The sequence below is a fragment of the Culex pipiens genome, chromosome 2 (assembly GCF_016801865.2).
Source record: "Culex pipiens pallens isolate TS chromosome 2, TS_CPP_V2, whole genome shotgun sequence".
Classification (NCBI taxonomy): Eukaryota; Metazoa; Arthropoda; class Insecta; order Diptera; family Culicidae; genus Culex; species Culex pipiens.
Window position 1 is genome coordinate 92827228 of NC_068938.1, and position 27230 is coordinate 92854457.

The 27230-nt window shown below is 38.3% G+C and overlaps 1 protein-coding gene across 1 annotated transcript; it reads left to right on the plus strand.

Moving 5' to 3' along the window:
• The first annotated feature begins 2962 nt into the window (after positions 1-2962).
• Positions 2963-13554, plus strand: LOC120418983 (golgin subfamily A member 6-like protein 6). The gene is made up of 3 exons (XM_039581530.2): positions 2963-3114; positions 7727-8306; positions 11186-13554. Exons 1-3 carry the CDS (start codon positions 3094-3096, stop codon positions 11491-11493), a joined length of 909 nt encoding a protein of 302 aa, XP_039437464.1. The 5' UTR covers positions 2963-3093; the 3' UTR covers positions 11494-13554.
• Positions 13555-27230: the final 13676 nt, after the last annotated feature.

Here is a 27230-nt window from a genome sequence, read left to right on the forward strand (position 1 = left end):
TGAAATCAAATTTGCAATCAAAAAGTACTTTAGTGAAATTTTGATAAAGTGCACCGTTTTCAAGTTAAATCCATTTTTAGGTAACTTTTTTGAAAATAGTCGCAGTTATTCATTTTTTAAAATTAGTGCACATGTTTGCCCACTTTTGAAAAAAATATTTTTGAAGATCTGAGAAAATCTGAGAATTCTCTATATTTTGCTTTTTGGAACTTTGTTGATACGACCCTTAGTTGCTGAGATATTGCCATGCAAGTGTTTAAAAACAGGAAAATTGATGTTTTCTAAGTCTCACCCAAACAACCCACCATTTTCTAATGTCGATATCTCAGCAACTAATGGTCCGATTTACAATGTTAAAATATAAAACATTTGTGAAATTTTCCGATATTTTCGAAAAAAATATTTTCTAAATTTTTAAAATATGACAGACATTTAAAAAGGGCATAATATTGAATGTTTGGTGCACTTTATCAAAATTTCACTAAAGTACTTTTTGATTGCAAATTTGATTTCACATCGAAAAATGAAGTTGAAAAATTTTTTGCGACCAATTTTTCGATTTTTTGAAAAAATTAGTATTGATTCAAAAATTCATAACTCGGTCAAAGATTTTTTGCCCTTTTCTGGAAATTTCTGAAAAGTTGGCATTTGATGTCCTCTAAAACATATCAAAAAATAAAAAAAATTAAAAATAGTGTTTTTTTTTGCAAATCAAGTTTTAGTGACAAAAAGTGAAATTAAAAATCACCAAAAAAATTTTTACCGTGTATCATTTTTTTTTCAGTGTAGTCCATATACATACCTACAACTTTTCCGAAGACACCAAATCGATCAAAAAATTCCTTCAAAAGATACAGATTTTTTAATTTTCACATATCCTTTTTTTTATGGACAGCTTCCAAATTTGTATGGAAAATTATATGGACATAACAATGATGCAAAATGGCTTCTTTGGGCATACCGAAGGCACCAAAAAAGTTTCAGTCGGATTAAAAAATACAGAAAAAATCGAATGATCGAAATCTCAGAGAATTGCTCAACTATTGTGCACCCTGTATCTTTTGTTAGGAGCAAAATAGGATCAAAATTTGTTTGCTAATTTTCTCTATTTGTACTCTTTAGTTTCAGTTTTCAATTGACAAACAATGAAAAATACAATATAATACAATCAAATTACAAAAAAGTTGAGTTTACCATACAAAATTGAAATGATTTGCGGAAAGCCAGGTCTGCTTAGATCACTCTCAAATTTTGGGAGGTTGTTTTTAGGCCTTAGGAATGTGCTCTGAAAATGGCTGGTCTGCATATGAGCCACCCTAATATGCATTGCTCCAAAATTGAGTAGAATTTGATTGAAAGAGTCCTGAATTATAATTAAAAATGTAAACAGTAAATGTGCAATAGGGTGACAAGAAAAATTTAAAATTTTAGAAAATCTTGAGAGATACCCCCTGGCTCGATTCTATAGGTAAGAAAAAGTAACTGTGCCAATTTTGAGCCAAATCGGTTAAGGTTTAAGGGTAGCTTTTTATCGTTTTATCAGTCGGCGCAGGTCTCGCCCAAAATTATCCAAGTGTGAGATTCTTCTAGGAAATTGAATTTCCTACAACTTTGTCCAAGGGTGCAAGGAGATCCGAGTTGATCCTGATGAGAAGAAATCGGCTTATATACTTGAAGGTATGTAATGGGTATTTAGGAAGTATATGAGAAAATACTTTTTTCAAAAAATCTCCAAAAATCAGGATCAACTCGGATCGTTTTGTACCCTCGCGCAAAGTTGTAGGGAATTGAATTTCCTACAAGAATTTCACACTTGGACAATTTTGGGCGTGACCCGCGTCACCTGGCAGAAAAATACTGAAACGATGTTTTTCTGCATACATTTTTGCGATTTTCCCCATATAAACATCAACGATAAAAAGCGACCCTTAAACCTTAACCGATTTAGCTCAAAATTGGTGCAAATACTTATTTTGGTCTAAGGAATCGAGTCAAAGGGTATCCTTGATGTCGATTTTTTATTGTCATCCTAATGTGCACGTGCAGAGTGTGTCAAGGTAACACGATCTGATCGAAACTAGGTACAATATGTTTTTGTCGAATATCTCAGGATTGAAATCAAGATTTAGGAATCTGCTAAGGTCAAAGGTGAGGCATCAAAACCTGCAAAAAATTACGTTTTCAACTCAATTTGGCCCACAATGCACCTGCGACAAAAAAAGCACAATCACTACGATTTGTGGAAATTTTACTCGGAAATTGTACATTTCAGGAAATTATTTCCCAAAACTAGTAGAACTAAATTTTAATCCAAGACCATTCGAAACTAAGTCAAACTTCGTAAACACAATTTATTGCTCTCCAGCTTCAAGTTGTCGCTACGCGTGAAACCGGCACCCGAAACGCGCAAACTCGCCGAAACCAACGCCACATGCTTTGCGCGGTGTACACTGACTGCAGCGCAGAACCGATACTAAATCTTTGAGTGGTTTGCGATGAACCAACAACCTGAACGGCCAGGTGAACACTAAGCCGGCGTAACGGAGAGAGTACCCCCTCGAAAGAGGTGTCTAAACGAGTTAGCTCATGGAGCTGCAAGTACGCCCAGGCAAGTTCGTGCAGTTCTTCGAGGTCTTAGCGTGGTTCAATTTGAGAGCGAGGGGGGTGCTTTGGACTCCGAGAGACCCCTCGTCGCTTCAGGCAGAAACCACTCTCGGTTTCATTCATGACCGGTTCGGGCAACTCACTCTCCGTCGGTTGATTGATATGACGTTGAGAGTTTCGGGGGACCGCGTGCTTGGAATACCTGAGCCCGCGCGCACGCGGGTCCCTAGAACTGGACTTTCGCTTTCGCGAGGTTCGGCCAAACGGTGTGTAACTCCGAGCTGAGTTCCCCACCGAGTTTCGGCTAGCGAGTTCATTCCGTTTCGACGCGGGAGCTTTTCGAGCGCGCGCGCGCGCGAGAGTAAAGTTAATTTTGGTATAAAACGGTTGATCTTCTTCAATTTATTAACAGTATCAAGACCAGCGTGGTCAAGCAGTGTTGTGTTTGGTATAGTTTTCGCGAAACTGTGCTGGCGTCGACCATCTAGGATGAGGTCGTTAGCGCTTTTGGTACGTTGCAGCGTTCTACTACTAAGTGTTTTTTGTGGGGAATATTTAAGTGAAAAATTTAAAAAAATAACACAAAGGACTGAAAAACGCTAGTGATTTAGAGACAAGAGCGAGTAACTCTTAGTGATGGTTAAGAACTGTTCTAACAAAAGATAGTGTTAAGAAAAAATCTCGAAAAAACAACAGCCTCGAGTGAAGGATTTCGACTCAACAGCAGCAGATCCAGCGAATCAACGATTGAAGCTGAAATGAGAGCAGAAATCTACTAATTGGCGAAAAAATCGCTTTTCTGAGATGAGAACTTCAAGCTCCTTTTTGGAGCAAAGTGACCTCTGTGGTATCCTTGTTTGGAAAAAGAGGTTTATTCTAGTGCATTGAAACGCTGGAATGTAGTGGCTATTAGTGATTCACGCACTGCGAGCATGGACTGAATTAGAAAAATGGTCTAACATTGTTGTTCATGTTGTGTGAGAATTGCGACAAGTGATTTAAAAGACATGTTGATGATCTTGATGGAAATGTGGGATCAAAAAAAGTATAACTAATCAACGGCTTATTAATATTTGTTTTAAGTGATAAATGATAAATTATGTTGTACTAAACCAAACCTGCAACGGTACCATGTACATGTTAAGTGAATCAAACAGTTTACATGAAATCATGCTCTTACAAGAAGCAATTTCATGAATCAAGTAAAAAAACTGTTGGGTTAAAAAAACAACACACAAAAGTTAAGAAAAAAGGGGTGTGAAAAAAATTATAAGTTGTCCAAACATGAAAAAATGGAAAGTTTGTTCAAATATGAGTTTCAAGAAATTATGTTCCCTTGCATTGACTTTGACATATTTGAACATTATTTGAATTGAAAGATCAACCGTTTTATACCAAAAATTAAGGTGAATTATAAATTTTCATATTTTGCTTTGCCCACACGGATTTTTTAAATTATGTAAAATTAAAGGCAGAAGGTGTTTAAACGTAATTCTATACATTGACGAACTTTTAACTTTCCAATACACTGTATTGGTCTATGTGAACTGAAACAAATTTGGCAAAGTCTCACGATATCTCATCACTGCGTTTACCAATTTGGCTTACATTTAGGGCAAAGTTCTATCATGTAAATCCCATGTAAGAAGGCCAAATTTGAAAAATTACCGCCGCATTAAATTGCTAACATGGTTTCAGAAAATAGATAAGAGTTTTTGAGTCAATTTGCTCCATCTGGTACTGAGATATCATGGGATCTTAAATAAAGTCTGGCTTTTCAGAAAAAGTGCCACTTTGAACGTGACCAAATTCTAAACTCGCCGAAAAACCTTCTGTATCTCATTCAAAATACAACATTTGCCTTTTACATGCTGGAATGAAAAAAGAACTAAATTTAATCAAGAAACTGCATAAAAAATGTTGTTTTTTAAATATGTAACACTCCGAAACAATTTTTTTTTTCAGAACTATTAGAAAGAATATACTTCTTCGAAAATTTGCAAAACAATTCCAGTTGTCTAGAAAAAAAACTTATCCACCAGCTTATGGTGTTGCTCCAAAAGTTTAATTACAGTTTCTGGTTGCAAATGCCTTCATGTTCTGTCGGACATTGTTTTATATTTTTCCTTTAAAAATAAATATTCTATATATAACAACAACAAAAAAATTTTGCTTTGCAAAATTTTAAAATCATTTCCGATTTAACTGAAATTCTCACCAAAATAACCAAGTCAAAACTCTAAATCAAAAACTAAAAACTCGAAGTTGTTTAGGATTTTTCATACAAATGATGAATTCTCGCCATAGGTATGACAAAACATGTTCACATTGATCTACGATTTTTTTTTAAACATATCTAAATTTTGAAAATTTGGAGGCTGTTCAAATTTGTAGAGTTTTTCGAAAATGTCTGAAAAAATAAACCAAATATTTTACAGGTCAAATAGCTATAGCAACTTGTTTTTAAGACCATGTGCCATTATTTATGTTACAGGACGATTAGTATGCTTTTTGAGCATCTTTTGTAAATTTATCGCTGACTTTAAAAGAAAATCTCCAGGAAAATATCTAAACGAATTTTCCGAAAATCGTGTTGTATGGACGAGTCGTTTCTAGCATCCTAATTTATCATTTGATAGATGAGCACCTTGACTTTTTCAACCTCGTACTTCGACGTCCACGTAATCTTTTAAAACACGCTAATGTAGATTATTAGTATTATTTTTATTTGAAATATTTGAAATTTTAGACTATAACTAACAATCATTGAGATCAGAATAGTTTTAGGAGGAATACTTTATTCTTACCTGACAATTCTCAACGACTCAATGATGATCAATGATCATAATATTCATTGAGTTATTCAAAAGAGAATAATTCTCTTAATTCTCTTTATTATTAAAGTATTACGACGTGGAATTCATTATATTTTCTGGATCAAATCATTTTAATTACACACAATCGATTTGTAATAAATCTCGAGATTGATTAGGCTAATGACACATGTGTCATTCAAAATTCAAGAATCAATGTTTGAATAGTTTCCTTAACATTACAGAGTAAAATTCAACGAAAATAATATTTTTAACTGATTGTTGTGAGTTAAACTGAAACTCTTTTTAAGAAAACAAAACAGAGGTTGCAAAATGCACCATAGTGCAAGTGTATAAACATAGAACAAACTTTTAGCAGAGGTAGGTGTCGTTTACCCCGTTTGATCAACTTGAGAAGTATGCACGCAAGTTGTTCTTATGTTGTTGCTAAAGCAGGCAGCACATTTAAACATTCTAAAACTGCAACCTTGCGTGTCAACCAGCATTGATTCAGTTATTATTGTCCAACTTATTATTTGGCCAGAAAACTGTAACATAATGGGAAACGTGTGAACAGTTTATTGAGAGCATCGAATTTGACTAGAACTCCACAACGTATCGTTAAATATGAGTGATACAATAGCTTTGCAAGTAAAATATTAGAACTACTGATTAAGTCAAAACGTCACTCTACATTAGCCTTTTCGATTAGATTTTTTCCTTAGGTTTAACACGATAAAGGATAATTCATTTGAATTTCGCAAGCACATCGATCATTTCAGAATTTTCAAAATTCCACCCGAAAATATTTATTTATACTTTAATATATTTAATATTTCGCGAAAGAGAGAAGAGGATCTACGTCCTTTAAAATTTTCTTCTCAGTGAGTGCTCAATGCTTAAAAGCCGCTATCCAATAACACTATAAATTGATAGCCGCTAATGATATCGTCAAAACACCGTCGAACAATATCCTCTTGTAACCCGATCATCACCTCCCCGTTTTTTATTGGACCATCATGCTTACACCCCAAACAAATCGAATTAACATAATCACTTCGAGCAGTCCCATTCATTATGCCTGACGCTACCGCGGTTCGGTCTTTTGATACCGCAACCTTAAGCAGCATCGCACGAAGCTCGGTTGAAACGCGTAGAGCACGCGCCTTCATTAGCATACAAATCGGAGCTTCCCTCTAAAAAAAATCAAAACCATCTTTTTCTTCTTCTTTTCCCAAAATGACACCCCGAGCATTATTGGTGCGTCTTCGTCGTAAATCACACCCGGAGGGTCGCGTGACCCCGCGTGAGAGTTGATAACTTAGCGCCCCCTGTCATGCCGATCATCCGCATCATAAAGTTCCGTGCCGGCAGCATAACCGATGGGAGGTCGGCTTCCACGTTTTGCGCCAGCCCTTTTTTTAGTGGGAAGCGGGTTCCTTTCTTTGCGGCGTTCAAGTCTTTTCACTTTGGGCAACACGGCCGCACCGTTGAGCTGGAACGCTGGCTCACACTGGCTGGCTATTGATTGTTTACGATGATCGGTCTGTCTCGCGTTGCTCGTTTGACGATGTGGTCTCGGGTTTGAACCTGGGTTGTTTGACGGCTGTAAATTTGCCAGCCCAAGCTTGCCGCAGTGGCGCGACGGATGATTGGCACATTGCAGGTGGCGCTTATGACGCATCAATGCCAAGGTCGTGGCCTTCGGAGGTAACGACACGTGAGCGTGTGTGTCGTAATGCGACCTTTTTGGAGGTTTGGTTCAATAAGTAAAAAGTAAATCTTTCCCAGTTCCTGAGGGGAACACCCTTGAAGAGTATCGGGGCCGGCATTTACAAAGCGGATTCAGTGGCAATTTCATTCTAAACTTAATGTTAACATGTTAAGGTTAATGTTAACATTCTATAGGTCGCCTCCCTAAGGTGTCGTGATAAGGTCCAGTTTGTGACGATACACTACCTTCCCTTTACTAAGCAATCGAATCTAGAAGAGAAACGATCACCAGTTGTGTTGGTCCGAGCCGGGATTTGAACCCCGATCTACCGCTTACTAGGCGGAAGTGTTACCACTAGGCTACGTGGCTCGGTAGGGTTTGGTTCAATGGTGAAATGATTTCCGAGGGGAGATTGTGATGATTACTTCCGTAACAACAAGAGTAAAATTGATTGTAGAAATTGTACATAACGTAGGATGTTAAGTTAATTGTAGATCACCGTACATAATAGGAATAGTTTGTTAGTAATATGATTTGTACTTTCACCAAATCTAGCATGAGTTTTAACAACTTCAACCGTTTGTCTCAATTTCAGTTACTATTTGGCTGCCTGTGCGCCACGCTCGTTCTAGCCGACGAACCGGTTGCGGTGCGCGAGAAGCGCAGCCCGGCTCCGTTCTTTTTCAACAAGGGACACGATGACCACCATCACGAGCCCAAGTGCGTCTGGGAGAAGAAGCTGGCCTGGAAGGAGGACTGGAAGAAGGTCTGGGAAACGAAGAAGATCGAGGTGTGGAAGACCGAGTGGAAAAAGCAGCAGATCCCCGTCTGGAAGAAGGTCGAGGTGCCGATCTGGCGCGAGGTGAAGGTCCCCGACTGGAAGATCGTCAAGAAGCCGTACTGGAAGGAAACCGAGATCCCCGCCTGGAAGGAGGTGCAGGTGCCCGACTGGAAGAAGGTCACCAAGCCCATCTGGAAGGAGGTGCAGGTGCCGGTCTGGAAGGAAGTGCAGGTGCCCGAGTGGAAGCAGATCTGGGTGCCGGACACCGTGAAGGTGGGCATCCCCGGCGAGAAGTTCCTCGGCAAGGACGAACACGGCTGGGAGTACACGAGCCACGATCTGTGGAAGAAGAAGATGGTCTGGAAGCCACTATGGAAGAAGGTGTGGAAGACGGGTAAGTGAGCGATTCCTGGGATTTTAAACGATTTCGCTTCGTTTGCGAAAGATCGGGAGTTCAATCCCCTGCGCGGACCATCACAACACCTTAACTGGACTGTTTAGGGAACACGAGTTACAAAATGAACATCGATGGAATTATTGTTTCTAAAAGATTTCCTTTGTTAGCAAACATTTATCATCGACAATAATGAGAGGGTGAGAAACACGATGTAGAAAATCTCGCCTGATCTTTCAAAAAATACTTCAATGATCAAACGAAATTTTCATGTTCAAACCGCTCTATGTTACGCATTTTAGCACTGGACCTGATTGTTTCCAAGGTGATAACAAACATTGGTGATAAGTGACAGCCAAAAATATAGTTACAGTACTTGTTCGGTAACTGGGCTGAGAACGTAGCCCTGTTACCGAATGTTGCTGGCTCACTGGCCTGAATAAAAAATACCGATGGGACCACCAATGCATTATATTTTCGTAATAAAATATAAAAATTAAAGTTACTTGAATTTTGTCCATAGCTATGCTTTCAAGTCTCCTATAATTTTGACTTGAAATTTCACAAAAACTTTTAAAAATTTGTTTAATTTATTACACTTGATTTTTGCATTCTTCGACCCCTTGGTCATTTTGGTTAGTTTTTGTTTTTGACAACAAAAAATAATTTTTCTAGCAAACTTCTCTAACTCACTGAGGTGAGAGGAGATAAACAACGGGTAAGATAATCTCTCCCGGCCTTTCAAAGCAACATCAATCAGTAAACGATATTTATGTGATTTATGTTTTATATTTTCGATTTGTTTACAAATGAATTTTGAATTCGAATTGCAGTTGAGCAGTTTAGAAAATTATTCGAAATTTATTATTCGAAAATTGATCGAAAATCGTTCACAAAACTCAAGACAAAACAGCTTTCTTTACAAAAGACGCTCAGGACTAATTGCAAACTCGACAAATGTTCTACTGCAACCAAAATTCGTCCAAATGATCGTGACATTTATAGTTCTAGGAGCAATGTTTCGTGCGAGAGAGGGAGACGAGTTCTCTTTCGAATTTCTGTCTTTATGAGAGTCAAATAAATTTCTATTAACGGAGACTCTTCCGTTTTTGTTGACAACACATTTAGTGATAACTGACGTTTCACCCGAAAATATAAAGTGGAATTTCTATAAGGTCCTGAAATTGAGTCCAAAATCTTGATTTTATTGTGTACTCACAGATCTTTTTTAAGCACACTGACACTTTGAACAACCAAATGAGCTTGAATTTTCTTTTTAAATTGCAAAAGCCACAAAACATATTTTGCCAAAGTAGTTTAATGGGATGATATGCGTGGTCGGTTCCCAATCCCCCTCGCGTTATTTCATTGCGGTTTTCTGAGAAAACAAAACAATCTTCGGCGAGTGAGCGTAAGCGAGGCAAAGAGAAGTAGTGATAGAAAGAGAATGCTCTTGTTAGTAATCACGAGATATAAGAAGATATTTCACTAGGGTGGAATCGAGTTATATGGGAAAATGTTTTGGGTCCCAACCTCCCGAAATTTGGGAGCGATTGGTTTTCTCCACAATTTGCGCAAAGCGAATGAAATTACTTTCTTCGAGAGAGTTGTTAAGGACATTCAGGGCTATACTTCTGCAGTGTTAGATTCATTTCCAGAGCAACATTTGAAAGGGGCGGTACGACATTGCTCTTACGGCCTTTCGTCCCATTTAAACGTGTGTAATGAAAGGCCGTAAGAGCAATGTCGTACCGCCCCTTTCAAATGTTGCTCTGGATTTAATAAATAAAACATGAATTTTGTATGTTCAAAAATGTGAAAATTTAACTTTCTCCATAGTAATTTCCATACAAATTTCATTCGCTTTGCGCCATTCGTGGGCTAAACTGATCGCTCCCAAATTTTGGGAAGTTGTTTAGGACCCTAAAAGGGACCCAAAAAATGTGTTGCTGAAAAAATCAATTTTCGATTCCACCCTAATATTTCACAAGCTATAGTGACGTACACTCAAAGTAAAAAGTATCCTTTTTTCAAGTTCACTCGTCGTCACCCTTTAAAAGGGTATCGAAAATGTACTGAATTTGACATACCCTTTTAAAAGGGTGACGCCGGGTGAACTTGAAAAAAGGATAGAAAGTATCCTTTTTGAGGATTGAAAGTACCCTTTTGAGGGATACTTCTAACTTTGAGTGTACGCTATACACTCTTATATTTTGGTGCATCAATCATCAAATGATAGTTTTTTCTATCACACTTGCGATGAATGAAATTTTGTGATTTTTCTATCGGTAGTGTTCTGTGAAACTCTTTTGATGAAGATTCTTTGATTACTGATCCGGATTAAGAACGATGCGATCATTTTTGCACTGAACTGTCACTCAGTGTAATGCTAGCGCAGTTTTCTAAACATTCAGTGCAGGACGAATACAAAATTTCAAAGCTACAAACATTGATCTCGAACAATTTGGCGCCTTTCAGTCAGACACTTTTCAGTTTGAACCTCTTTTGTTTGACAGAGACATACTAAAAGTAATCAACTGACACTGTTTACACTACGCTCACGCTAACCAAAATTCAATAGAGTATTTTATCTCAGTGGAAAGTAGAGTAGACGTAGATAATATTTTACACACTTTACACTTTTGCTTTTTATTGTGCGTGAAATCACTGAATAATGTGACAGCTCGTTACTTTTGAACTCGCCTTTTCAGGGATGCAGTCGCAAGACAGTGAGCAAGAGAGCAACTCTTGATTTCTCTCCTTTCCATTAAAATCGGGAGCACAGAAGAAACCGAAAGAAACAAGAGTTGCTCTCTTGCTCACTGTCTGGCCCCGAACAAGTGCCGCGATTTTCATTTCTGTTTTTCCCCCTCTTGCAGAGAAAAAGGAAGAATGGAAGACCGAAAAGAAGCTGGAATGGAAGGACGAGTGGGTCCAGACCTGGAAGACCGAGAAGCAGCAGATCTGGGTGAAGAAGAAGGAGGAAGCGTGGAAGGAGGAGAAGGTCGAGATCTGGCGCGTGGAGAAGAAACAGGAGTGGGCTACCGAGAAGAAGCTGGAGTGGAAGGAAGACTGGAAAGAAATCAAGGTCCCAGCCTGGAAGGAAATCCAGGTCCCGGCGTGGAAGAAGGTGTGGAAGCCAGTTTGGGAAAAGGCCTGCGTCCCAGTCAGCCACGGGTGGCATTAGTCTCTCATTTGTACCATAGTGATTTAGGTTGTAAAAAATTTAATTAGTTTTTTCGTATCTCGTAACCAGCTGTAAGGCTTTCCCTCTCCACTTACTCCTTCGACTAACTAATCTTAGCGACCTAATCTACCTTACCGTACCTTACCACCCCGAGTGTGTGATGTGTGATTCTCAACCTTAAAACGTCGAGTTACGCAACCTGCACGCACTCACACCGGTGGTGCTTCTTACTCTTCTTATCTGTCAGTGTAATTTTCCCCTTCATATTACATCCAAAGAAACAGAGAAAAAGAGCGAAGAAGAAGAAGCAGTTCGCGAGAAAGAGAATGAACGATTCGGAGCGCATTTTCCTTCAAAAGTTACTTCCACTGCGTCGGAAGATGGCGCGCGCGCGTTCGCGCATCGCGGTATGTAAATACGTCCGACTCAATTAGTCTATTATCTCACAGCCACTTCCCATGTCAATGAAAACGAAAATGCGAGCAGAAATTAAAATCATAACATCTTCTTACCCCTCGCGTTCGCGAATTTGTTGATGAAGTATTACGCCAGCCGATTTGAATGACGATCCAATCGAAGCAAAAACGGTAAACGGTTTTGATTTGCTTTTGGGTGCAATTTTCCACTTTTCCAATATCCGGTGCACGAGCACGTGTGTTGAGTCACGTGGGACCAATTTGGGCGTGCGCGTCTCTTGCGCTGACAAGAACATCGTTAGACGGTGCCACAGACAAGTGGATGACAGCTGAGTTGAAAAGGTCATTTCACCGAAAAGTCTCATTTTACTTTTGCAACTCGTCATAGTAATCTGACAGTTTCGGTGAAATGACCCATTAGGCGAAATGTCCAACGCAGTCTCAGTTGATCTGCCCAAGTCTGTCATAACACGCCCGTCGTAAAACGCAAAACATCTCGTTAGCATAAAACCGTTTGCCCGGGCCAAGTCTGTGGTGGGACCTTTTGTGACCAACCCCGCTACCTGTTGAATGACCCACACGGGCGTCTCAAAAGGTGTCAATTAACTGGCGTCATTTTGAAATTTCCTCCATTATTACATTTCGCGCTGGGCTCGAGCATTTATTTCTAACTGAAAACGAAAAACGAAGACCGTCATAACAAAAGGGCCTAACGCAATCACATCAACAACAACAAAAGTGCCTAAAATGGAGAGAAGAAGCGCGCTAATAAATGGCCAAGTCCACTGGCACAGAGACTTGTTTCCCATGGCATTTCCCCTTTGAGTCTGAAAACTAAGTCATGGAAGAGATACCACCACCACCTTAACAATCAGTCAGGCAGCAGTCAAGCCAGTTATGGGCGGCGAATAACTCCACCGGAAAGCTTCCACCAACCGAAAGGGAATGCTGCTGCTAGGTGGATAGGACAAATTAAGTTCGCGCAAAAAATAACTTTGCGCAACATTTATGGAAGTGCGGAACTGTATCGACCGCTGAAAAAAAAAGCGCGGAAAAGAAACAACAACTTCGAGGGCGTCTCGAGGAAGCAAACCGAGGAAAAACTGGGAAAAGAGGCCTGGAAAATCTCATACCAACCACATACACATGTGAGATAAGTCAGAGTTGAATTGCTAACCAGCAGCAGCAACAGCCGAGAGAAAACTTGACGAGACAAGGTCTAGTTTTTCACTGAAAGTGAAGTGACCTGAGCGTGCGCGCGCGAAAGTGAAGTAACTTTGGTTTATGATTTATTTTTGTATATTTTCATACAAAAATCAAAATTATAAATAATGTATTTAACAACGACAGCGGAGAAACCAGCTCTCTGATATAACTCCGATGATTAACCATGTTTTTTGTTGTTTTTTTCACTAAACTGTTTTATAATTTTTTACCATCAAAATTAATACACTGTTTAATTCTTTTACGCGAGAAACCTACGAAACGAAACGCCGGTAACAAATTTTTGTACATATTAATTGTAACGAGTTAATTAATGTTGTAAATAGACTTTCAAACACAAACACACACAACGAATACACATACACACAAACAACAAGTGAAACTGAAAAAAGTAAATAAATTCGTTTGAAAAAATGCTCAACTTTCGAGTTTTTGTCCTGTTGTGGTGTTGATGACCTGTCCCGTTTGTCGTGGTTGCCGTCTGGAAAGAAAGCTTGCAGGGAGGAAAAGTTGCCCAACTCGATTCTTGGACTCCGGATTGGCGATAACGCCAACTCGTGCTGTGATTAGTGGCTCAAGTGGATGATCCAGTGGTACACCACTTTATGGAAATCGCGAGAAGTTGATGGCAGGTTTTGATGGGATTTCAATGTCGTATTGGAAAGTCGAGTAGATTTGGTACACAGGCCCGTATCCAGGATTCTTCAATGGGGGGTGTTTTCCCCAATAGGGCGTTAGGGGTGTATGTGTGTGATAGGAAGGGCGTATACAGTCAACATAGGCGTTTATTTCAGTGCCATATGTTAACGCAGTTGACAAACCTTCCTTGGGCGCTGATTTTTTATACAAAATGATGAATTGTGGTGGAATTGGTTATGGCTAGTAAAAAAATAATTTAAACTTTTTGTCCCTTGGCTCAATGTCGAAGGGGAACTAAAATTCAAACATTTTTTGCCAAAACGTGATATTTGCTTTATATATTGTAACAGTAATGTTAAAAAATAATCTAAACATCAATAAACTCATTATATATTTTAATTTCTGCGATCCCTAAATCCTTTTTTTTGTAAATTTCTGAATGCTCTATATGATTGAAATTATAAAACTTAACGATATTAAATCCTAAATAATTTACAATCTATTGTACATGATTCCAAAAGTTAATACTTTTTCATCAATAATTTGTTTTGCCCCCATTTTTTCAGGGAGGGAAGCACAAAAAAATAAATACAAATGACTTTATTCAGCTGTAGTACACAGACAAAATTCAATTCCCTTAATCGTGAATTCTGTTCAAAAATGTTAGAACCGCGGAGGAATTTATTCATGAGTTTGGTGCATTTACACTACTAACATGAATATATTTCTTCGTGGTTCTCACATTCATGAACAATATTCACGATTTCGGGAACTGATTTTTTTCTGTGTTCACAGATTGAACCCCCGTAACAAAATCAATTTTTAGAGGAAATCAGCACAATTTGGTTATTACCGTTTTATGGATTTTTTTTTATTTTTCAAAAACGTCATAAGGTTATTGTTCGTATTTTAAGGGACAAGTTTGCCGAAGACAACATCGAGTTACATTTACATCGAGTTCGAGAAAAAAATTGACGATTTTGAAAAAAATCGATATTTACGAATTCATAAACATAGAGTTACCGGATATGCTTACAAGATTTGTATCAGTGTTATTTATAACATTTTTCTCGCAATTTTTTTTTAATAATAATAAATTTTGGAAACTTATGATTGCAAAACGACTGGACAGGTGTATTGAACATGTTTAAACTGTGGCCTGTAATTTCATTTTTTTTAACTTTTTTATTTTTTTGCTCCCCTTGACTTTGGTCAGAGTCGAGGGACATAAACTTCAAAAAACAACGGCCTAAGTTAAAATAAAAATCGCAGGTAATATTTGGCACCAAGAAAAAGAGGTGCATTCTCAAAACTTTTCGAGGTTTATTGAAATTTTTCGTCGAGGAGTCTTTTTATTTTGAAGATTTTTTTAATTATAAATGATAATTCTTCAGAAAAGTCGCTAAAAGTCGATGGATTTATTTACATATCAATCCAAAAAACATCTAAATCATTTAAAATTAAATCACATGTAGGCTGAGAAAAATGCTTGAAAAAGTTTTCAATTGCTTAAAATGCACAATGCACCAATCGAAGATCTGTTGACATCATTCAATTCAGCGTCCAACGAAGTTGACTTTATAGCTGTCGGCCACCATTGCTAGCACCAACCACTAGTGTCTTCCTTTTAACTACAAGAACTTCGCCGCCCTGGGCTCCTAAGTGTTTGAGTACGGCACGGAGCGACGGCGCCGGATTCCCATATTTACACTTAGAATTTTAGAGCGCCCGCCGCGGGATTCGAACCTGCAACCTCTGGATTGTGAGTCCAGTGCGCGGTCCGATTGATCCACATGGGCGGGACGCAATTCAGCGTCCAACTTCTTTTAATAATAACAGTCGAGTTTTGCTCTATTATTTTTTTTTTTTGGAAAATTGACGAAAATCGCAAAACTTTGGGGCGGTGCCGTGTTTTAATAGATCAATAGCCCCACTAAATTTGAGCATAATTTGAAAAAGTCGATTTCAAATTTGTTGATTTTCGTTTACAGTTGAGGCGAAATGCCCCTAATTTTGAACACCAATAGAACGTTCTCAAACCTAGTTTACCAGCATTTTAGCTTTTTTTTTTAAATAAATTGATTGATTCGTCCGTAAAGGTTTCCATAGAAACTTCGAAGCTGCCCATACAAAGGCTTAGGGGCATTTTACGCGGCACACCACTCGAAATCGATTTTGCTGAATTTCGGGATTCTTACATGTTTCAATAGTATAAATTTGAGCACGATGAGAAAAAAGTCGATTTCGAATTTGTACTTATTTTTTAGTCCAATTGGGGTTAAATGACCATTATTCTTCTCGGACATAATCGACGTCAGAACCTACCGTGGCGCGGACATCGACTCGGACCACTACCTGGTGGTGGCTAAGCTGCGCCAACGCCTGTCTGAGGTCAACAAGATCCGGTACTGTCGCCCGCAGCGGTATAATCTGGAGCGGCTCAAGGACCATGAGGTCGCTACCCAGTACGCGCGGGAACTCGAAGCTGCGTTGCCTGACGAGGGTGAGCTTGCCGAAGCCCCTCTGGAGGCCTGCTGGAGCCATATGGAAGCAGCCATCAACGCAGCGGCATCGAGCGCCATCGGGTACGTGGACCGAGTTCGACGGAACGGCTGGTTCGACGAGGAATGTCAGGCGATTTGGGACGAGAAGAAAGCAGCGCGGGACAAGTGGCTGCTGCGCAACACCCGTGGGAACAAGGAGTCGTACAAACAGTTGCGAAGACAGCAAACCCATCTCTTCCGGGATAAGAAGCGCCGCTTGGAAGAGTTGGAGTTCCAGGATATGGAGCAGCTGTATCGCTCCAATGAAACGCGTAAGTTCTACAAGAAACTCAGTCAATCCCGGACTGGCTTCATGCCGCGAGCCGAAATGTGCCGGGATAAGGACGGAGGCATCTTGACGGACGAGCGTGAGGTGATCGAAAGGTGGAAGCAGCACTTCGACGAGCACCTGAACGGCCCAGAGGCGGAGTACCAGGACGACGGGGGAAACGACGTCAGCGGTATGGTGGACGGCGAGGACGAGCCAGCACCCACGATGAGGGAGCCATCAAGACCATCAAGAAGCTGAAGAACAACAAAGCAGCGGGTAAGGATGGTATCGGTGCTGAACTCATCAAGATGGGCCCGGACAAGCTGGCGGCCTGTCTACACCGGCTGATTGTCAAGGTCTGGGACACAGAACAGCTACCGGAGGAGTGGAAAGAGGGAGTAATATGCCCGATCTACAAGAAGGGGGACAAGTTGGAATGTGAGAACTATCGAGCCATCACTATTCTCAACGCGGCCTACAAAGTGCTGTCTCAGATCATTTTCTGTCGTCTATCGGAGCGAGCAAAGGATTTCGTTGGGCCGTACCAAGCCGGTTTTGTGGAGGGGAAATCGACGACGGACCAAATCTTTTTGCTACGCCAAATCCTCCAAAAGTGTCGCGAGTACCAGATCCCGACGCACCACCTGTTCATCGATTTCAAAGCCGCGTACGACTCGGTCGATCGCGAAGAGCTATGGAAGATCATGTACGAGAACGGCTTTCCCGGGAAGCTGATCAGACTGGTGAAATCGACGATGGATGGGGCACGGTGCAGCGTGAAGATTTCGGGAGCGATGTCCGACCCGATCGAATCGCGCAAGGGACTGCGACAAGGCGACGGTATCTCCGGCCTCTGTTTCAACATTGGGCTTGAAGGTGTAATGAGGCGGGCGGGCTTCAACATGCGGGGCACGATTATCAACCGATCCAGCCAATTCATCTGCTATGCCGACGACATGGACATTGTCGGCAGGACGTTCGAGGAGGTGGCCAGGCGGTACACCGAATTGAAGCGGGAAGCAGAAAAGGTTGGATTGAAGGTGAATGTGGCGAAGACGAAATATCTGCTGGCAGGAGGAACCGAGTCCCTTAGGGCTCGCATAGGACCGAGCGTGACGATCGACGGCGACGAGTTCGAGGTCGTGGAGGAATTTGTGTACCTCGGATCGTTGGTTACGTCGGACAACAACTGCAGCAGAGAAATTCGGAGGCGCATCATCACCGGTAGTCGTGCCTACTATGGACTCCACAAGACCCTACGGTCTGGTCACCTTTCCCGGCGTACAAAGTGCACCATGTACGAAACGCTGATAAGACCGGTCGTTCTCTACGGGCACGGGACGTGGACGATGCTCGAGGAGGACCTGCAAGCACTTGAAGTTTTCGAACGGCGAGTGCTTAGGACGATCTTTGGCGGCGTGCGTGAGAACACTGTGTGGCGGAGAAGGATGAACCACGAGCTGGCGCAACTCTACGGCAAGCCAAGCATTCGGAAAGTCGCCAAGGCTGGCCGGATTAGGTGGGCCGGACACGTCGCGAGAATGCCGGACGCGCTGGATGCGCGCCAACCGAACCAGACTACCAATCCGGTGAAGTTGGTGTTCAATTCGGAGCCGTCTAGAACGCGGCGGAGGGGGGCGCAACGTGCAAGGTGGTTAGACCAAGTGGAGGAAGATCTTCGAAGTGTGGGAGTCCCGAGTCGGAATTGAAGAGTAGCAGCCCAAGACCGAGTTCAGTGGCAGCGCATCTGGAGACAGCTCATGACCCGGGGGTTGTCTGAGCAGTAAAAGTAAAGTAAAGTAAGACCATTATTTAAAAAAAAACCCTGTGGCTAAAAGTTAAATTTTGCTCTGTTTGTTAACGTAACGATCAAAGTTTTTAAAAATTAATCCAAGAGATCGTATCTTGTCAGTCAAAGGCATAATGATGACAATAGCTAGGTGTCTCTAGTGCGTTTTTGATTTTTCTGTGTAAGTTAACTATCAAAATATATTTTTTAATATTTTATGAGGACGACAGTTGAGTTTTTTTTCTTTCAAAGTTTAAAAAAATGGAGGTGTAATGAGTTATTCTCTTGGCGTCAATGATCAATGACATTTTTTAAATATTGTTATTAGGGCGCATTTAGTAAGAATTGAGTTTTTCTTTGGGCGTCAACGATCAATGTTTTTTTTTAAATAATTTTATGAGGGCGTGTTTTGTGAGAATTGAAATTTTCTCTTGGCGTTAACTATCTGAGTTTTTTTTCAATATTTTTTGATAAGGGTGTTTCTAGTTAGAGTTTAGTTATTCTCTGGGCGTCAACGATAATAGTTTTTTTTTTAATTATTCGATAATAGTTTTTTTTTTAATTATTCTATGAAGGTTTATTTATTAAGAGTTGATTTTTACTTTGGGCGTCAGCGTTCAAAGTTTTTTATAAGGGCGTATTTAGTAAGAGTTGAGTTTTTCTCCTGGCGTCAGCGATCAAAGTTTTTTTTTTTTTATTTGTATGAGGGCGTATTTAGTAAGAGTTGAGTGTTTTTCTTGGCGTCAACGATCAATGTCGTTTTTTAAATATTTTTATGAGGGCGTATAAAGTAAGAGTTGAGTTTTTTTATTGGGTTCAACGATCAAAGATTTTTTTAAATATTTTTATGAGGGCGTATTTAGTAAGAGCTAAGTTTTTTTTCTTGGCGTCAGCGATCAAAAAATTTTTTTAACATTTTTATGAGGGCGTATTTAGTAAGAGTTGAGTTTTTTTCTTGGCGTCAACGATCAAAGTTTTTTTTTAATATTTTTATGAGGGCGTATTTAGTAAGAGTTGAGTTTTTTTCTTTGCGTCAACGATCAATGTCGTTTTTTAAATATTTTTATGAGGGCGTATTTAGTAAGAGTTGAGTTATTTTTTTGGCTTCAACGATCAAAGTTTTTTTGTTAAATATTTTTATGAGGGCGTATTTAGTGAAAGTTGAGTTTTTTTCTTGGCGTCAACGATCAATGTCGTTCTTTTAATATTTTTATGAGGGCGTGTTTAGTAAGAGTTGAGTTTTTTTATTGGCTTCAACGATCAAAGTTTTTTTTTGTAATATTTTTATGAGGGCGTATTTAGTAAGAGTTGAGTTTTTTTTCTTGGCGTCAACTATCAATGTCGTTTTTTATATTTTTATGAGGGCGTATAAAGTAAGAGTTGAGTTTTTTTATTGGCTTCAACGATCAAAGTTTTTTTGTTAAATATTTTTATGAGGGCGTATTTAGTGAAAGTTGAGTTTTTTTCTTGGCGTCAACGATCAATGTCGTTCTTTTAATATTTTTATGAGTGCGTGTTTAGTAAGAGTTGAGTTTTTTTATTGGCTTCAACGATCAAAGTTTTTTTTTTAATATTTTTATGAGGGCGTATTTAGTAAGAGTTGAGTTTTTTTTCTTGGCGTCAACTATCAATGTCGTTTTTTATATTTTTATGAGGGCGTATAAAGTAAGAGTTGAGTTTTTTTATTGGCTTCAACGATCAAAGTTTTTTTGTTAAATATTTTTATGAGGGCGTATTTAGTGAAAGTTGAGTTTTTTTCTTGGCGTCAACGATCAATGTCGTTCTTTTAATATTTTTATGAGTGCGTGTTTAGTAAGAGTTGAGTTTTTTTATTGGCTTCAACGATCAAAGTTTTTTTTTTAATATTTTTATGAGGGCGTATTTAGTAAGAGTTGAGTTTTTTTTCTTGGCGTCAACTATCAATGTCGTTTTTTATATTTTTATGAGGGCGTATAAAGTAAGAGTTGAGTTTTTTTATTGGCTTCAACGATCAAAGTTTTTTTGTTAAATATTTTTATGAGGGCGTATTTAGTGAAAGTTGAGTTTTTTTCTTGGCGTCAACGATCAATGTCGTTCTTTTAATATTTTTATGAGTGCGTGTTTAGTAAGAGTTGAGTTTTTTTATTGGCTTCAACGATCAAAGTTTTTTTTTAATATTTTTATGAGGGCGTATTTAGTAAGAGTTGAGTTTTTTTTTCTTGGCGTCAACTATCAATGTCGTTTTTTATATTTTTATGAGGGCGTATAAAGTAAGAGTTGAGTTTTTTTATTGGCTTCAACGATCAAAGTTTTTTTGTTAAATATTTTTATGAGGGCGTATTTAGTGAAAGTTGAGTTTTTTTCTTGGCGTCAACGATCAATGTCGTTCTTTTAATATTTTTATGAGTGCGTGTTTAGTAAGAGTTGAGTTTTTTTATTGGCTTCAACGATCAAAGTTTTTTTTTTAATATTTTTATGAGGGCGTATTTAGTAAGAGTTGAGTTTTTTTTCTTGGCGTCAACTATCAATGTCGTTTTTTATATTTTTATGAGGGCGTATAAAGTAAGAGTTGAGTTTTTTTATTGGCTTCAACGATCAAAGTTTTTTTGTTAAATATTTTTATGAGGGCGTATTTAGTGAAAGTTGAGTTTTTTTCTTGGCGTCAACGATCAATGTCGTTCTTTTAATATTTTTATGATGGCGTGTTTAGTAAGAGTTGAGTTATTTTTTTGGCTTCAACGATCAAAGTGTTTTTGTTAAATATTTTTATGAGGGCGTATTTAGTGAAAGTTGAGTTTTTTTCTTGGCGTCAACGATCAATGTCGTTCTTTTAATATTTTTATGAGGGCGTGTTTAGTAAGAGTTGAGTTTTTTTATTGGCTTCAACGATCAAAGTTTTTTTTTAAATATTTTTATGAGGGCGTATCTAGTGAAAGTTGAGTTTTTCTATGGGAATTAGCGATCAAAGTCCTTTTTAAACATGTTTATGATGGCGTATCTAGTAAGAGTTGAGTTTTTTTCTTGGCGTCAACGATCAATATCGTTTTTTAAATATTTTTATGAAGGCGTATTTAGTAAGAGTTGAGTTATTTTTTTTGGCTTCAACGATCAAAGTTTTTTTTTTAATATTTTGATGAGGGCGTATTTAGTAAGAGTTGAGTTTTTTTTCTTGGCGTCAACGATCAATGTCGTTTTTTAAATATTTTTATGAGGGCGTATTTAGTAAGAGTTGAGTTATTTTCTTGGCTTCAATGATCAATGTTTTTTTAAATATATTTATGAGGGCGTATTTAGTAAGAGCTGAGTTTTTTTTCTTGGCGTCAGCGATCAAAATTTTTTTTTAACATTTTTATGAGGGCGTATTTAGTAAGAGTTGAGTTTTTTTCTTAGCGTCAACGATCAATATCGTTTTTTAAATATTTTTATGAAGGCGTATTTAGTAAGAGTTGAGTTATTTTTTTGGCTTCAACGATCAAAGTTTTTTTGTTAAATATTTTGATGAGGGCGTATTTAGTGAGAGTTGAGTTTTTTTCTTGGCGTCAACGATCAATGTCGTTTTTTAAATATTTTTATGAGGGCGTATTTAGTAAGAGCTAAGTTTTTTTCTTGGCGTCAGCGATCAAAGTTTTTTTTTTTAATATTTTTATGAGGGCGTATTTAGTAAGAGTTGAGTTATTTTTTTGGCTTCAACGATCAAAGTTTTTTTTTATATTTTTATGAGGGCGTATTTAGTAAGAGCTGAGTTTTTTTTCTTGGCGTCAACGATCAATGTCGTTTTTTTAATATTTTTTTCTTGGCGTCAACGATCAAAGTTTTTTTTTAATATTTTTATGAGGGCGTATTTAGTAAGAGTTGAGTTTTTTTTCTTGGCGTCAACTTTCAATGTCGTTTTTTTATATTTTTATGAGGGCGTGTTTAGTAAGAGTTGAGTTTTTTTTATTGGCTTCAACATCAAAGTTTTTTTTTTAATATTTTTATGAGGGCGTATTTAGTAAGAGTTGAGTTTTTTTTCTTGGCGTCAACTATCAATGTCGTTTTTTATATTTTTATGAGGGCGTATAAAGTAAGAGTTGAGTTTTTTTATTGGCTTCAACGATCAAAGTTTTTTTTTAAATATTTTTATGAGGGCGTATCTAGTGAAAGTTGAGTTTTTCTATGGGAATTAGCGATCAAAGTCCTTTTTAAACATGTTTAAATGGCCTTGTTTTTTTGGGGCATTAGGGGGGCGTTAGGGGTGTAAACCATTTTTTCCATGGGGGGTGTTGAACACCCATAACACCCCCCTTAGATACGGCCCTGTTGGTACATGACATGATGACATTCTGATTTAGATGGATTAAAACACGCAACTATCAATTATTTGGTAAATTTGTTCCTACATATTAAAATGTAGGTCAGACTCTTGCGATCAATTCGGTATGAGTAACAATAAAGTTTTTGGCATTCTAGAGCCTTGTGTCAGTCTACAGGCCCTCAATTTCAAACTTGTTTTTTTCAACATTTCATTGGATGTAGAAGTACAGTCGACTTAAAAGCATTTCCTGTGTTGATAATTATGTTACTTTGGAAATATTTTTAAGATTAGTAGATTAGTTAATTTTCAATGCAGAGTCGATTTTTTTTTAAAACAGCATTCAATCTAAGAATTTCTGATTTTTTTTGAATTCAGGACAACTGTACATCTAAAGTCCTGTTGTCAAGCTTTTAATTCCATTTTTTGCAAATATCCAAAAGAATAAAAATATGGAGATTGAGATTTACACGTTTTTTAACGTTAGTCAAATACTCAAATTAATCTAATATGAGTTCTTTGATTTGTGTGACAATATATTATTTTTAAACAACGTATTTATTTCAATGTACTATTTCCTAACTAAACCTCACAACTTACAAAACTTGTAAAATATTTCTCGCTTTTTATCTCACTATTGTTTTACTTTATGGGTAAATCTCCACCAACTCACACGAAATCGGAAAAAGTTGCCCGACCCCTCTTTGATTTGCAAGAAACTTTGTTCTAAGGGGTAATTTTTGTCCCATATCATGAATCCGAGCTATATTTTTCGATATCGCGTAACGAAGAGGCGATACGACACCTTTCATTTTTTCCATTCAGTTGATCCTTGCACTGTAACTTGGATTTAGCTCGAACTTTTTTCTCGCACTTTTGACGACAAAAGTTCAAAAAGCTAAGCAACCACGTATTGTTTATTTACATTTTCAATCGCAGTTTCCACCAAACAGAACTTTTAGCACTTTAAAAGTGCGATTGACAGGTGAAAACGAGCGAGCAACCTCGGCTCGCTTTGATCGTTTTTGAGGATAATTTAAATTTCCCAAGGCAGTTTGACAAGTCGCAATAGTGCGATCGATAGCAACAATATAGTGCGAAGTCCAAGTTAGTAGGAATTGCACAATAATTTTAATGATGAAAATATTTTGTTGAAACATGAAAATATTATCAAATCGATACGACATTTATGGAAATTATTTTATTTGAATCATAGAAAAAAACTCAGTAGGTAGTGTTCATCGTTTAAATGGGAATTTAATCCAGAAGTTTTGGAGAAAGTCCTTTTTATATTACGAAATTGGTTATTTATTTATATCTCTGTTGGGTCTGCAGTTAAGTTCTAGATCTCTCCTTTCGAATGCAACCTGGTGCATAAAACTTGGCCAGCGCTTTTTCGAGATATTTGAGTTTTAAAAGTGCATTTTGTATGAATACCTTGAGATAGATGTAACTTTTAATCAATAAGTCAAATTTAATCTACTTGCTAAAACTTTAACCAGAACTATTACATTCTAAAACTGATTTGTGTAAATAGTGTAAATATGATCAATTCTCTATCAAAACCAGACCGGTATTTTTTTATTTGGCTAAACTTTGTTAAGGCATTTCCTATGACCAAAGATGTTATTTTGTTTCATTGGTTCACCCATACATGTTTACATACAATTTTGGCAGATGTAACTTTTGAATGAATTTCCGATCAATTTGGTGTCTTCGACAAAGTTGTAGGTTTTGTTGAGGACTATTCAGAAAAAAATAGAGACATTGAAGAATGGACCTCTGGTTGCTGAGATACAGCGCACAGTGGGCGAAGTCGGACCCAAAATCGGACTTAATTCATCGCGGTTAGTTCCCCGGTATGAAAACTATTGTCTCTGATGTAAAAAAATCCGGGGAATCGATTGGTGATGGTTTCATCCACCGAACGAAACGACAAAGGGTCCATTTTGCCCCAATTCCCCATAATTTTTTTTTTGAAAATCTCTCTGTATTAAGAGCGAAGGATCTTTTGGGCCGTAACTTATGTGAAAATGTCCCAGAAATCTAGTAAAAACAACCACTTGCACCGCAAAAATCATCTACGGTCCTTTTAGCACCGATTTCGCTATAAAAGCATTTTTGGCCGTTTTCGAATGTTAGGTCAAATTTTAAAAATCTGAAAATATTGTTATTGTAAAGATCAGATAATTTTAGATAGGAATGACTATTTGCACTCGATTTTCACCAGGGAACCAGCCGCGTTCAATTATGTCCGATTTTGGGTCCGATTTCGCCCACTGTGCAGCGGCTTAAAGAAAAAGAAACATGAAAATTGAAGTTTTCTTAATCTCACACAAACAACCCCCCCTCCCCCCCTTTTTCTAATTTCGATATCTTAGCAACTAATGATCCAACTTTCATCGTTCACTTTCGGTCAGAAAATGTTATGGGTAAAAATTTCGATCTTCCAAAAATCACTATTTTTTCAAAAATTCATACTCAGCGGCAGAATTTTTGACCATGCTTCTCTATGGCTCAAAACTTGCGGGTTTTGTCCCATAACATATAAAAAAATGTCCCAAAACATATAAAAAAAAATCTCGCAAATCGAAAAAATATGTATCTTAGGAAATTTAGTTTTTGTGAAAAAAAAAATAGTTAAAAAATCAAAAAATACTTAAACATTTTTATTTATTTTTTTCCGTGTACCTATTTTTTCTGAATGTTCCTCAACAATACCTGCAACTATGTCGAAGACATCAAATTGATCAGAATGTTCATATAAAAGTTACAGATTTTCGAATATTTACTTTCCATTTTTATATGGACAGCTGCCAAACTTGTATGGAGAGTAGAGTGTAACAAAAATGACTTTTTTGCGGGCATTCAAGGGTTTGTTCCGGTGGGCATACTGAGCCCAAATCCAAAATATGAGCTTGATTGGACGTTACAGGAGCTGGCGCTTTGCATTTGAATTTTAAATGGGATTTAACCCGTAAAAAAAGGTTTTTTCAAAAATGTCACTTTTTGAGGCATTTTGGCCATTGAAGCGCAAATCAAATAACGTCTAGGGCGTCGCGAGGCGCGACGCATATCTTTTTGCCGGGGCTGATTTTTCGAAAAATTGCCAAACTTTGAAGGTCTGTACCGAGCTCCAGGGTGCTCCAAATTTCAATGTTATATATACCAAAAGATGCGCAAGGATCTGGCCTATACGCCAATGATGTTGAAATTAAACGCTTCATTGGCCAAAATGCCTCAAAAAGTGACATTTTTGAAAAAATCTTTTTTTACGGGTTAAATCCCATTTAAAATTGAAGGGCGGAGCGCCAGCTCCTGTTACGTCCAATCAAGCTCAAATTTGGGATTTGGGCTCAGTATGCCCACCGGAACAAACCCTTGAATGCCCGCCAAAAAGTCATTTTTGTTACATCCTAATGGAGACTTGTTTGGGTTTGGGAAGTAATGACACAAGATAACTTCTTTGGTCATAGGCCCCTCAAAGTTTGTGGTCGAAATCGGGCGATTTCGTAGAGAATTGCTCAGTTGTATAAAATTGTAGATATCACTTTTGTTGTTTCAAACCCCTTTTACAAATCAAAGTTACCCTAAAGATTAAGCTAACCATAAAATTGACGTTTTAAAAACCCGAATAAACCACAAATCAACGCACCCCAAAAACCTAACCTAATGAAATGTCAAGCTTTGCTCCGTTCATTGAACAATCAATCGCTCCCAAACCGAATCAATTCCATTTAGATCGCATTCAACCATGCTTCGCCGCCCCGGCTAAATGGGGCTTGTCCGTTCAGCGCAGTGCAGAATCGGTTTTTAATTTTTCAAGTTTACGGTACCACTGTACCGGCTTAGGCAGGGGGAGGGAACGACATGGTGGTGGCGTGGGAATAAAAGTAAAAGTGCTTTTTTCCACATTCCTTCCAGAAGCTGCTGCTGCTGGCTGACTGGTAGCATAAGCTTTGGTGTGGTTGATACTGCTAACTACACAGTGAAGTTACTAACGCACCGCACCATAAAACGCTCTGCTCTTGGATGCTAATGGTAATGCGGAGCGGAAATAAAGATTACGTTACTTTTTTCCGTAAGACCTTAAACTTAAGGCTTGCCCCCGGGTCGGTCGCAGCATCTCAAAGCGTTTCAACTGCTCAACTGTTTTAAATTGCATTTCTCAAAGTTATGGTTAACTGGAGCGAACTGTTGCTGTTCCACGATGTTGGGGAAGCATAATTATGTGACTTTATTCTGCTACTGTCACTCGTTTTGGTCAGGTGGGAAATTGTCGGATTTGGGAGATGTTCAAGCAAAGTTGCGTGTCGGTTACATTTCTTGACTGTCCCAAAACGGTCCGTGGTGCGGAACTAAACATGGTTTATGGTGCGATCGGAAGCGTTTCCTTACGTGGAACGGGTCTGCAGACCTAGATTCCGGGCTCGGGACAAATAAGTCGTTTCATTGAGCGATTCGAATCGGATCGGAGTGAGATGTCATTGATCATTGATTTACGAAGTTTGTTGGAAATTTATTTTAAATTATTGTTACGTGTATAGCTAACAATTAAAACGACATAATTTTTTTCAGATACCGG

What these genes read in the sequence shown, in the direction of transcription:
- LOC120418983 (XM_039581530.2), top strand. Translation starts at nt 3,094, where the DNA reads ATGAGGTCGTTAGCGCTTTTG. An exon ending in TGAGGTCGTTAGCGCTTTTG is followed by an intron (nt 3,115 to 7,726) that starts GTACGTTGCAGC and finishes TCTCAATTTCAG; the next exon opens with TTACTATTTGGCTGCCTGTG. An exon ending in GAAGAAGGTGTGGAAGACGG is followed by an intron (nt 8,307 to 11,185) that starts GTAAGTGAGCGA and finishes CCCCTCTTGCAG; the next exon opens with AGAAAAAGGAAGAATGGAAG.